The 13,564-nt window shown below is 30.3% G+C and overlaps 1 protein-coding gene across 2 annotated transcripts in view; it reads right to left on the minus strand.

Annotated features, from left to right (window-relative positions):
- Window positions 1-5,802: 5,802 nt before the first annotated feature.
- Window positions 5,803-13,564, minus strand: part of LOC107436137 (uncharacterized) — a 51,363-nt gene continuing 43,601 nt past the window's right edge. For both annotated transcript variants that reach the window (XM_087159292.1, XM_087159293.1), the window contains exons 10-14: window positions 12,307-12,690; window positions 10,994-11,230; window positions 9,137-9,349; window positions 8,668-8,871; window positions 5,803-5,997 (exon numbers count right to left, since the gene is read on the minus strand). In XM_087159292.1, coding sequence (XP_087015418.1) covers window positions 8,675-8,871; window positions 9,137-9,349; window positions 10,994-11,230; window positions 12,307-12,690 — 1,031 coding nt within the window. In that variant the 3' untranslated portion in view covers window positions 5,803-5,997; window positions 8,668-8,674. The remainder of the gene's footprint in view (window positions 5,998-8,667; window positions 8,872-9,136; window positions 9,350-10,993; window positions 11,231-12,306; window positions 12,691-13,564) is intronic.

A 13,564-nucleotide genomic window follows, 5' to 3' on the forward strand; every position in this document is an offset into this window, starting at 1 on the left:
AACAATAAATTATTTCAAAAAAAATTTTTTTCGTGGAATTATCTTTGGATAAATAGATTTTATAATTGTTTTTCAATTCGCTTAAAAAGTTCTCGAGATGTTGGGAAATACGCAAAATCGTATGAGGACCAGAAATCAGATTCCATTGAAAAAAGGCATTATTATTCAGAGAAAATACGGATTTATGTCTTATTTCGTAACTTAAAATATGATTTGCACTAATTAATCAGCTTCTTTCAGGTCCCACTCTGAAACTTATAGATCGAGTCCTAGAACGTGAAAATATATGATAATTAGGATCAAAAGTCATTCCAAGTGGTCCGTTATTTATTTTGTGCACTGAATATGTTATAGTAATTATTAACTTCCATACTAAGCAAACCTAAGTATAGACGTTATAGTTGTAAATTATTATATAAGTAAATATTGGAAAAATAAGCAGGTAATTAATACTTTGTTTTCTTATTTTAATAACTTATTGTGTTACTACGAGTCAGTCAGTAAAATGTATAAAAATATTATAAGCCTGTGTCACTTACATGGAATAGTATAATTTCAATACTTTTTCGAGTGAGTTCTAATGTTTCGAGAATTTTATTGCGTGTATGATACGATGTACCAAATAGGAAAACAAACACTCTAAGTAACATTTGATCTAATAATCGCATTTTCACGTACTAAAACCCAATGGTTTGAAGGCTGAACCTCAAATATGCTAATAAATTTGTGCAGGCGATATTTTATGTTACGAAATCCGACACTCCGACTTTCTCTAAATAGATATCGTTTTTCCTTTTCTTTCTTTCTTTCTTTTTTTTTTTTTTTTTTTTTTTTTTTGGAGGATCTGGAGTTTTGACTCTTAAAATACAGTGGCGGAAATCTAAAAAATGTAGTCCCAATATCTAAGTCAGGAAAACAATAAAAAGTTTAGCCTTTTTTCACTTTTTTCATATTTTGCCAGATCTCCGGAAAATACCAAATTTATACTTTCTTGTATAGAATGTATAAATTTGTAATATATAAGCTTGTGCGTGAATAAGCTGAAGGTGATTTTCAAATTTATAAAGCTTGCTAAACGACATCACGGAGCGCTTTGCCAGTAACTACATAAAAAACGATGCAGTACGACGATAGCAGCCTTTCCTTTAATACAGGGATTGGAGAAATAAAATAATACGCCCCATTCTTTATTTCAGAAAGCATTTTTGGTAAAAACACAAAGATTTCCTTCCGTACAATAAAATAAATATGTATATTTCTGCCATCTAGTGGAAATTCTGAAAACTTGTGAACTACCAATCTGAAAACAATACTTATGAATTTATGTAATCTATAGTTTGATGTAGAAATGACACCTATGAAAAAGTGTGGCTTATCTCTTATATTACTCCAGATTCTTTATGAGTACTTTTGAATTATGATTTTAAAATTCATTGAGAAACATAAAATAACTTTAGGGTCGGTTGTCTATTAATGTAAAATGATTTTCTCAATTAAGAAAATATCAACTGAATGTGTTGTTTAATTTTTTGAACGTTGAATAAAAGCTTTTGGGAATGCGAAGCATTTAAATCCCATAAAAGTTTCCTATAAAAATATTTTTTTCCAGATCACATTACATTTTCCTCTTGGAATAGTATCCATAATTTATATTTTACTTTTTGGAAGATTTCCCAGAGGCGATCTATAAAAATGTATTTTGTTTCATTCTTTCGCTTGCATGTTTGTCAGAAATGATAAAATACATCTACCCAAGAGAGCTTATAGTATCTATCATCAAACATTTTTTAGTGTTTTGTTATAGCAAATGCTTTTTCAAAATATATTTATTGAAATTCATACAACAGGGATTTGCGTGTTGGGCTATATGTTTTCAAAATAAACCACCTTTAATGCTCCCGTAAGCTCTTCAGCATTTTTTATGGGAATATTGTTTTCTTAAATGGGATTATTTAAAATATTTAAAAATGTCATTTCCAAGATTTTTGGATTCATAGTATTTTTAGTTCATGCAAAAATTAAGTCTACTTTCAACTCTCATGTGGATTGCACGGCCGGATAATTTGCTTCCTTTAAGTTAAGCAAATTATCTTTCTTTTTTACCTTTACCTTTCTTTTTTAATAAATTTTAATGAAAAAAGAAAATAGACATTGCTCAGAATTCGTGCTTAAGAAAACGGACACCGGTCAAAATGCATGATTGAAAAAATGGACACAACTCGAAATAAATATTTGATTTAAGGAAAACAAAGCTTTTAAAAAATGAAGGCAGAGACTTTGCTCAACACCTCCTAGAAAAGAGGCCTTCGCATAGATGAATTTAGAAGTTCGCAGTAATAAACATAAACTGCGCAGTGGTGGTTTTTCGAAAGATGTCACTATGTTCGGGATACTAAACTGCGCTGCGCGGGAAAAATACAAAAGATTTCACTACGTTTGGACTACTAAAGGATACGATTTCACATTTCTGGTAATCCGTGAGAAGGCCATCTCATTTCTGGAGGTAAGGCTTTGCCACACAACGATTATGCTTGTTTACGAAAAGAAAGTGCGAAGTTCCTCATTTAGTTTGAGCATTGAAACGATGTATTTCGAGCTCATTTTGAGCTATGTCCGTTTTTTTAAACGTATATTTTAACCTGCGTCACAATACAAATCTCGCCGATGTTTTGCTTTTTTTCTTTGTTTTTCATGAAACTTCGTTGTCATCATGAAATAATGTTTTTGCGAGATATTACTAACAATTATTCTCAACTGCCTTTTAGGTTTAAGTTTTTGCCACTGTTAATCAGTGAATCGGTGATTATTCAAAATGCACAGAAACCTATAGTTATTTTTTAAATAAGTATTTGTAACCTTGTTTTTTCTCTTATGAACCTATGCAAAATGTTTTTCTCGATTTTAGGGGAACGTAAAACTCGTAACTAGAACCATTAACTAGAAACCATTATATTTATGAATATTTATTAAAGCTTCTGAAACAATGTTTCACAAATGGGATGCTTTAAATAATTTTAGTAAAAAATTTCAATATTAAGCACCAGTTTTAAATTTTTTAGTTATTAAGTTCATTTTAATGTTTAATGGAGCTTCCGACTAAAGTTATTGTATCAACCATTCGGCCATGAATTTGGTAACTTCGGCATAAAAGCAACTTTGAAAAGGCTACTTCGGGTTACAACCCCAACGTGAAGCGCATCGCCGAACATTTCGATACGAATTATCGAAGCATTCCGAAAATTAAAAATTTAATAATTCATTAACTTATGACTCTGCTCTCAGATTGCCTTGCTTACTAAACCAAATAATTAATGTAATAATACTTTACCTTAATTATCACCTATCGCTTTGTCAGTAGTACCTTAATAATAATAACTTATCGCTTTGTCAGTAGTACCTTAATAATAATACCTTATCGCTTTGTCAGTAGTACCTTAATAATAATACCTTATCGCTTTGCCAGTAGTAGTTCATTTTTGTCGCACTAGAGCTGCACAATGGGCTATTGGCGACGGACTGGGAAACATCCCTGTGGATGTTTCCGAAGACATACCGTCACAATTTTGATCCTCTGCAGAGGGATGACCTGCACGCGAAGTCGAGCACTCTACAGTTTAACGAGGACCAATACCGCACACCCTCGGTCCCTACGCAAACTAATCTAAGTGGTCACCCACCCGCACACTGACCGCAGCCAGTGATGCTTGACTTCGGTGATCTGCTGGGAACCGTGTCTTAACGATTAGTCCACAGTTGGACATCGCTTTGTCTGAGAATATGGCTTTTATACATCTAGCCTTTTACATTTAGAAAATTCCCTTTATCAATTCTGACATTACACTAGACTTCGGATGGGAAATTGTTAAGTGAAAGTCTTGTGTACGTTGATGTATAAAAATTGACATCACATGTCTTTTATAGTGAAGGGTGTTGGGGTGAACACAAGTTTTAAGTGCATATATTGAATAACTTTTATTTACCAGTAGAAGCCCTTCTGTGAAACATCGTAAATTGGCAACACTGGTGTAAAATTCCATGTGCGATTGCTTAATCAATACTTGAAATTTGTAAACGAAGATTTTTAAGGGGAAAAAGTAACCTTAACCTTCTTTTTACTACTCATTTAACATATTTTATTATCAGAATTTCAACTATGTTATGATTGATACTATTTTATTAAAAAATTTTTTTAAAAAATTATCATTGGCTCTGTGTAGCATTATGTATAAACGAACATATGTCTTCGTGGTAGGGCTAATATGGACATACTTTGAGTTGATTTTTCATTTATATATTATTTTTCTATTTTAAATCGCAATGATCAGATCGATATAAATGAATTGAAACTTCTTGACAACACTGACTCAATGGAGTTAATGACACTTTGCTAGTAAAGTTATTAAAATAAAGTGTTATGTATTAAGTTGAAAGAGTGGAAGTTGTTTGTAGGTTTAGAGATAAGAATGTTCAATTCTTAAAAAAAATGATGGGTATAGTTCCTCTAATCATGAATCTTTCCTTTGCCAGAAGAAAAACTTCTTTCAAATCTGAAAATTAGAAATAGTTACCAATTTCCCCTCGCTAATGACTAGTAGAACTACCAGGACTGCATCTCAATATCCTTTAATTGTTTTTTTTTTCTTCTGATAAATTAGAAAGAAACATTTATGAAATAAACCAAATTGAATAATGGTTTTAAAATGTGTGATGTGCGTCCAAAATGTCCTGTGAAATGCTCTATTACAAATTAATATTTTAATTAATATATGTAGCGTATCTACCACTACAAAATTACAACTACAATTCACTAGCATAATAAGACATGTTAACTCGACTCCATGTTGGGGATACCTTTTCATAGATGAAGGTTGACATAGTCGATAACTACTCTTTCCCTACATTGGTGACCCGGACGTGATGTGAACATGCCTACCTTGGTTGTTCGAAATGAACACGCCTATCGTGACAGTAACTCCCACTTCGATCTGGAAACGTCTACTTCGATGGATGGTCCACATTGAACAGTTGAATTGCTACATGTGACTGCTACATTATCTACATCCTCGCAATGTTGCTGCTCCGTCTCGTCTCGATCACGCAAAACGTCGGCTTGCATACACTCGACTGCCAACGGCAACACAAGAGCGACTACGACCGTGAAGTTATTACACCTCTCATATTCAGCACTCAGAAAGTACGGTGATATTAATACAGCTCTCCCGGCTTCTCACAAAACAACAATGAAGCGACTAGTGGTATCCGTGTATCGAATTTTATCACAGCTAAAATTCTGGTGGAGGAGTACTGTAGCGTATCTACCACTACAAAATTGCAACTACAATTCACTAGTATATAAGACATGTTAACTCGACTCTATGTCGGGGTACCTTTTCATAGATGAAGGTTGACATAGTCGATAACTACTCTTTCCCCGCTACAATATATATTAATATATATTCTCCAATAAGGCTTAGATTAAAATTAATTTCATTTTGATTTTTGATATACCTTTTTGAGCTGTACTAAATTACTATTTAACGAGTTATCAGTCTAGCCGCGTGTAGTAAGACCAGAATGACAAAAAAAATCTTTTTTTTTGAACAAATCATAATGAAAAAACTAAAATTAAGTTCAGATATGAACCAGAATGCAGTAAAACTTCCAAATTATTTCTAAAAAATGCTTCACGAGTTAAACATTATATTTAACTAGTTTTTTTTAAATTTTTTTTTTAGCAAATTTGTAAAATATGTGTGCGTATCTCTTGCCCTCATTTTCCTATATGAATAAGTCACAAAGATGTTATGTATTAATGTTTTATTCAAAAACACAACTTTCATTATAAAAAGTAAACAGTTAAGTGTTAATACAAAAATAACATTTGTAAAATAATTGGAAAAGGTCCTATATGAAGCATAAATTAAAATCTATTTACATTTGTTTGTTCGATTCTGCTTTATGGATGCAGAGAAAGCCCTGCGATTCTCAGCACTAGTCCTAGAAGAAAAGTAACAGCAAATTTATTTATATATATATATATATATATATATATATATATATATATATATATATATATATATATATATATATATATATATATATATATATATATATATATATATATATATATATATATATATATATATATATATATATATATATATATATATATATATATATATATATATATATATATATATATATATACATACACCAAAGAGCCATTACATTAAGACCACCCTCCATCTATAACAATAGACTTGCCCAGGTTTTCATGGTTTCTCGCCCAGGAACAATGTTTTCATGGGGCACATTAGGACCCATAATCCTCATAGAACAATCCCTGACGTCTGTAAGCTACTTGAACATAGTTGCAGACCAGGTTCACCCATTCATGGCAACAGTTTTTTCTGCGGGGGATGGTGTTTACCAACAGGATAATGCACCGTGTCATAAGGGTCGAATCGTCATGAATTGGTTCGAGGAACATTCCAGTGACTTTCAAGTCATGTCTAGGCCCCCAAATTCATCTGACCTTAATCCAATAGAGAATTTGTGGTCTTACTTGGAAAACCAAATTCGTGCTGCCACGCTACCTCCTCGCAATGTGAGGGAATTGCAGGACCAGTTGGTGAGCGCTTGGTACCAGATACCTCAGACTACCTATCAGCACCTTGTGGAATCAATGCCACTGCGGGTGCTAGCAGTTTTGAGGGCTAAAGGTGGTCATAATGTAATGGCTCTTCGGTGTATATCTATATACACAATGGATATCCAATTAATGTAATTAAATTCTATATAAAATCATTGAGTTAATTGAATTGTTATAATTATTAATAAATTTATTTAAATTTTCTTTGTTGACTAAATTTACTTTTTTACCATGTTCAAATCCTTGGCTAAAATTATTCTAGTATTTAATAAAGATTTATTAAAATGAAAAAACTCTACATTTTTATAATATTTATAAAATCAATATTAAAATTTTATAATTTAAATTAAACTTTATTAATTATAAACTTTAAATTATCCAGGATATCATCTTGCACATATCCAGTTTCAAGCCAATCTGAGGTAAGTAAAATAAATCAAACGCGCTTTAGTACTTCAGTAAGAATCCGCCATAAAATGATCCTATCATCCTCTATTTACGCTTCCATTTTCATATTTTGTAATCTGGCAAACTTGTCACGAAAATATTTTAAATCCTTTTTGAAACACTGCGGTAAGTGGAAGTACATGAGAATTCGCTACTCACTTTACTACATTTTGTGTTTGGATCTGTAATTTTCAGTGATTATACTATTGCGATTCTTAAATAATGCTAAATTAAAACTTTTAGAAATAAAAAATAACAAAATAAAGGAAGAAAAGATTAATATCAAATTATTAGAGAGAATTACGGAAACACTTATTCTATACTAACTCATTCTTTCATATTTTTCAAGAAGTACTTCATTTTGTTTTTTAAAGCTTTATTGATCTTGAACTGACAATCAAATTGAATCTGTAATTTTCATTGATTATACTATTGCGATTCTTAAATAATGCTAAATTAAAACTTTTATAAATAAAAAATAACAAAATAAATAAAGAAAAGATTAATATCAAATTATTAGGGAAAATTACGGAAACACTTATTCTGTACTAACTCATTCTTTCATATTTTTCAAGAAGTTTTTAATTTTATTTCTTAAAACTTTATTATTTTAGAAGCGTTTAAATCATGTGATTTCTCATACACATCAATTAAGTTAAAAGCCTTCAGAGATTTGAATGACTGGTAATAAATTACAATCGGAAAAAAAAGATTTTGGACACCCTGTTCCAAAAAGTATTGCGAACTTCTATTTATATAATTTACTTTGGTTATCAAACCAATGCAATAACTGCAAAAAATTTCGTAAACCTAGCTTAAATAAAATGGGCATGAAAAGATTAGTTAGCTTAGAAGTGTTTCCATGATATTGTCCGTGTAATCTTGATTTCCAAATATTAAAGAAAATTCTATATTCGCATATAGAAAACGAAATGTGTTTGAATTAGTTGGGAATTTTGAAATGTATTTCTAACTACTGATGTATGTCCATTTGAATCATAAATATCTAACTTACTGTGCTGAATTATTATTATTATTATTATTTTTTAAGGAAAAGAGCACTATCATGTGAGAAACAATGCTTTCTGAAATATGACCGACTAAGTCACATTTTGATTTACAAGTTACTATACACCACTATTTTGGGATGTCTTGTTAAATTTTAAAAATTTTACAAGAATTAAAAATTTTTAAGCTATTTTTAACATATTTCTTACAGAAAATGTGATCTTATAAAATAATGGAAAATGTGATCTTAAATCTTATACGTTCTTATTAAAAATTTGAATTTTTAAATGCTTTTATTACTAAGAATTTTAGCAAGATAGTTTTCATACAGGCATATTTTTTTTCAAATTTATACCTTTTTCCATGCTTTTTCCTTCTTGGAGTTTTAATTTGTTTGATTTCATTTATTTATTATTTTTTTTTTTGAAAAAAAGGAGTTATGAAAAATTTAGAATAGAAATTTTAATATTAATTACTTCAACGTTAGATTGGCTATTTTTTTTATCCTGTAATAATTTACCTGAAATATTCGAACCCCATCAGAAAATTGCTCAGCTTACCTCAAATTCAATAATATTTGTACTGCCATATGCATTTATTCCGCCTTTCATCGAATACACGACTTCTGGAGCAGCAACTTCTGACTACTTTATCGTGATCACAGCGATAGTAACAGCTTCTGTTTGCAGGATCTTTCATGTGACCCCTTCTCTTATGTTTGCAGGTTCCTGCAAAATCTTTCAAGCTATACGAATCTCCATCACCTAAACAAAAAAGTTTTTTTTTTAATTATTAAAAAATATATATACTATTTTCATACTTATACCACGAATTTGTAAATCATATTCTAACTTTTTATTCCCTCAGAAAACACTGGCATTAATTCACTGCCACGTTTTTTTGCCAAATATTTTTAGTGATTAAAAACTAAAGCTTTCAGAATTTTGGTTAACATTGTTTTTATAAGTTCGTAGGTTAAGGAAAATAAACAAAAAAAAACAGGATTATTAAGAAAACATTTCTACTTACTAGTGTTGCATCTGACATTTTGTGGTTCATCACATATTCCAGAAACAGCATTAAAGTAAAGCCCTTTGGGACATCTTCTGGAGCATGGCTTCCCCGTAGAACAGTCATAGAACATATCACAATGAGGATTAGCTAGATTAGTTCGATTTTCTAGACATTCCACATGGCGATCAAATACTCGACATCGTCTCTGGGAATGCTTGTGTGTATCATCTAAAAAGCAAAATTTATAACATACAAATCTTGTTTATTCATCAAAGGTAGGTATTTCACATAATTGGGATGTATACTTCTTAAGACTACAGTCTAAAAGGTAAAGTTGGTTTTATAAGTAGTGTTAAAAATATGGGAATTGGATATTATGTACTTCGTTTAGCTTATTTTGCTTTAAAATCAGCTATGGAAAAATACCCAAATGTTCTGTCAAACATTTTGAAATTAGTGTTCAAATGTTTAATATATTACTTCAAATTAAGATTTAAGATAAAAACTTCGTAGTTATGTTTTATTAATATAATAATAATGCATGAAATAGAGTATGAAAAATAAGATATTTGAAGCAAACGATTCTGTAAATACTGAATGGGATGCCTGCAAGTGACGTAGTGTGGGTATCTCAATGCGGATTGGTTGTTCAAACGTGGCATTTGTTTAAGTTAGCAACTTTTCCATTCTATTTCGAGTAAGCCTAGCTCGTTAAGTATCAATTCTCGTGACACATTTTCTATTCTTTCAGAAAGATTTCAATTATTTTAACATATATTGCTTACTTAACACAAAAAAAAGCATGAAGCGATGTAGAACATAAGCTAATTATGCATCGAAGTTGCCAGTTTCACAAAACAAAATCTATCACGGCTACACAACAAAAAGCATAAACGATAAGTAAATCTAAGTAAAAGAAGTAGACGAGTAAGAATTAGGTTTCAACAAATTTGATGAGCGATACGGTGCTCTATTTAATAAACTTCACAATAATTAATGTCGAGAAACTTAGCTCAACTTTAACATGGCATTTTGTTTATAAACAATCAGCTGGTTCTGACGTAATAGATCACATGTGTGGGTATCCATGATCTTCTTGTAGTGAAAGTGCCAAATTTTCAGAATCGTTTTTTATGTTAAATTTTACCATTTCCATGGGAGTTATATATTTTCGTTTTGAAAAAATTTTTCATTTAAAAAGATATTTTTTTGAACGATTCCATTTAAGACAAATTTGTCTTGTTTTATTAAAGTAATAATTCGTGAAATGGAGTATAAAACAGGATATTTAAAGCAAATGGTTTTAGAAATAATGGAATGTCGGAATTGCTTTCTAATGTTAAATTTTACTTTTTCTATAGGAGTTATACTTTAGTTTTAGAATAAATTTTAATGTAAAAAGATATTTTCTGGAATATAATATTGTATAAGTTGTATAGAATTTGCAATATATTACAGAGGTTAGATGTTAAAATCGACCTTTTTTTCTAAATTAATGGAATTTACTTAAATATTCTAGAATATTTCATAATTGTAATGTAATATTTGTTCTTTTCATATTAATTAAAATATTATGCAAGCAAAGATATTTTCAATAAAAAAACATATAAATCTTTTGCATATTATTTAGTATAGTTAGGAAACATATCAATATTGATCTTTTCCTAACTTTTCATAACATTTTTGCATTCTTTCTATTTTCAACATATATAATGGCATTTAAGCATTTTAATAATTTATGATCAGTAACCAAAATATTTCATCTGTTGTATAATTGGTTAAAGAAATGGTTAGTAGTAATTTTTTCCTGGTCCTGCTATTGATACTAAAATAAAGTTAGAAATAAGTTAATTAAATGTAGTGTGTACTTACGGCATTTTACATGTTTCGGCCAGTCACATGTGTTATGACTTGGATTAAAAAGAAGGTTCTTGGAGCAGTTGTGCTCATGCTTCACCCCATTGATGCAGATGTAAAAATTATTGCAATCCCTAGTATGACGGAAGTATCCGTAACTGCTGGGACAATTCCACTCCTGGTGGACAAAGGATTCAGGTACAAAATTGACACCTTTCATGAAGTTGGACTTACCATCATTCGCTTTTGTACCTTTAAAAGAAAGATTACTCACATTCAATTATCATCAACTAAATTTAAAAAAAACTTTAAGATTATGGAACGGAATTCGAATTATAACTTAGTAATATTTACTCGTTTTGAAACTATCGTAAAAATTCGATTCTAAATGGACAGTTATTTTGGACATCAAATCTTAAAACGTTGACATTTTAATAAAGATGTTTAAAAAAAATAAGGGAGAAGAAATCAAAAATTTTAATACGCATTTTAGTGATAAAGTTTTAAATTTAAATACGGATGGTTTTTTTAAGAATGTGCTCAACACAATCACAATAATCAAAACCACAAAATAAACTATATTTCTTTCAACTTTTCAAAATTTTTACAAGTTGTTAAAATGTTCGATTGTTCGAAAATGGAACATACAATTTTGAGGCTTGTTGCAATAACAGCGTAAATCTAATCTTTTTTGACTGTGAACAAGATAACTATCAGCTTCGATGTGTGCAAGAATCAGATACGAATATGAAATAGTTTCACTTCTGTGTAAGTATTAAGGCGAAACTATTAGCCAATTTTTAAGTTTCACTTCACTCTCGCTAGCATTTATTTTTAATCTGGATGTACTTTGAATGAAGCAAAATAACGTACATGAAGCACTACTAAATGCACAAAAATGAGCTTACTATTTTGGTTCGATAAACAAGAAGCTTGCATTGAAACCCAAAATTTTGTGTTTTACACTGAGAAAAGTTCTTGTTTAGAACCTTAACTATATTGTGTTCATTTTTGTGAATTTATTTGGGCTTCAATCCGTTGCTTTGAATTATTTATACGTAGCACAAAATATGCCATATCTTCATTCGGACTGGACACATTTTGTTATTGCATAAAACCCTTGAATTATATTTGAATGCAATTTGCCTTTAGGCTCTTTAAACGTTTGAAATTGCATGGTTACTTAACTATCTAGGACAGAAGTAGAAGTAAATGAAATACTTTGCCGAGATTTATTCAGTGTCAGGAAATAAAAATTCTCAGGAAAAAAAAATCAGCTAGTCATTTCACTAAAAATAAGTTACACTGTTTAGAAAAAAAGGACTTACCACACTTTCCACTTGACCACTCACATCTCAATGTCTGTGCATCAAACTCTAATCCAGCAGGACACGTCTTGATGTATGGAATGCCATTAGAACAGTGGACAAATTTATGGCAGTCTGCTCTATAAGGAAACAGACCATTTCGTCTGAAACAGATATCACTATGTCTACAGTCAACTCTGTGAGCCCAGTCGCATTCTCGTCTCTTACTGTCAAAGGTCTGTCCCCGAGGACATGTTTTTACAGTAGGTTTTCCATTTTTACATTCGATGTATTTCGTACAACTTTCTTCACTTGGCTGACGACAGTTAATGCATAAACACAATGGATCAGGTGTTATACCAGGCATGTTAGTTGTCTCTTCTGGCTGTTCAGTTGCGACACAGGCTAAATAAAAACATAACTCAAAAATGTAAAAACGACGAACAATTTTATTAAAATAAAAATTGCATTTGCAGTTTATTTGGTTAGGATTTCATTGCATAAATTAGGAAACACAGTGTGAAATCTTTTTTTATCTTTAGCAAAAAATCGCCTTAATCAAGAACGAAACAAATTGCATTTTTCTAAACTAATTATTCTGAACCTGCAAATGGCAACGAAAGTTCTCATCCTTTTTACGAAGCATTTGGACTATATCAAGGACTGGTAAAGGCCCCTTGTTCTGTGGATATGAAAAGCTTTAATGATATTAAGAAATAACTTTATAATTTTCAGAAAAAATTAGAAAATGGCAAAATGTCTGAAAAAATAATAACTTTTTGAAATTAATATTAATGGTGAAAAATTTTGAGTTCATGTCTCAAAAATTGGTGATTATCTTGGCATTGGTCTCCACAAATTTCCTTCAAAACTTGATTTTAGATTTTTTATTTTTTTTTCATTTATTTACTTTTTACTTAAGGTTCGAAGTTGCATGAGTTTTTCTGTTTTTTTTCTTTGAGAGAAATTTTTGCCTAAAGTTAACAATTATTTGTGTTAAACGAGAAAAAAATCAAGCCCTTTTGCATTTATCCAGACAGCTAATTATTTCACCTACTATTGGGAACATTTTTTTAAGCTTCTTAATTAATACAAGGTAAAAATTGGCCTGCTTTGTTCATTTGTCTAAAAATGTCCTTTAAATAGACCTGTTTTTTTTTTTCAAATAAATGTTGCTTTGTAAAAAACACCGAGTGCTAGAACTTATTTTCCATGTAAAATTATTTTGAACTTGTATTGACTGTCTGGAAACATTTTCTCAATTCGAAAGCTTGCAATT

Source organism: Parasteatoda tepidariorum, chromosome 3 (assembly GCF_982258835.1).
Source record: "Parasteatoda tepidariorum strain Cologne lab strain chromosome 3, Ptep-v5.0, whole genome shotgun sequence".
In the NCBI taxonomy this organism is placed as follows: Eukaryota; Metazoa; Arthropoda; class Arachnida; order Araneae; family Theridiidae; genus Parasteatoda; species Parasteatoda tepidariorum.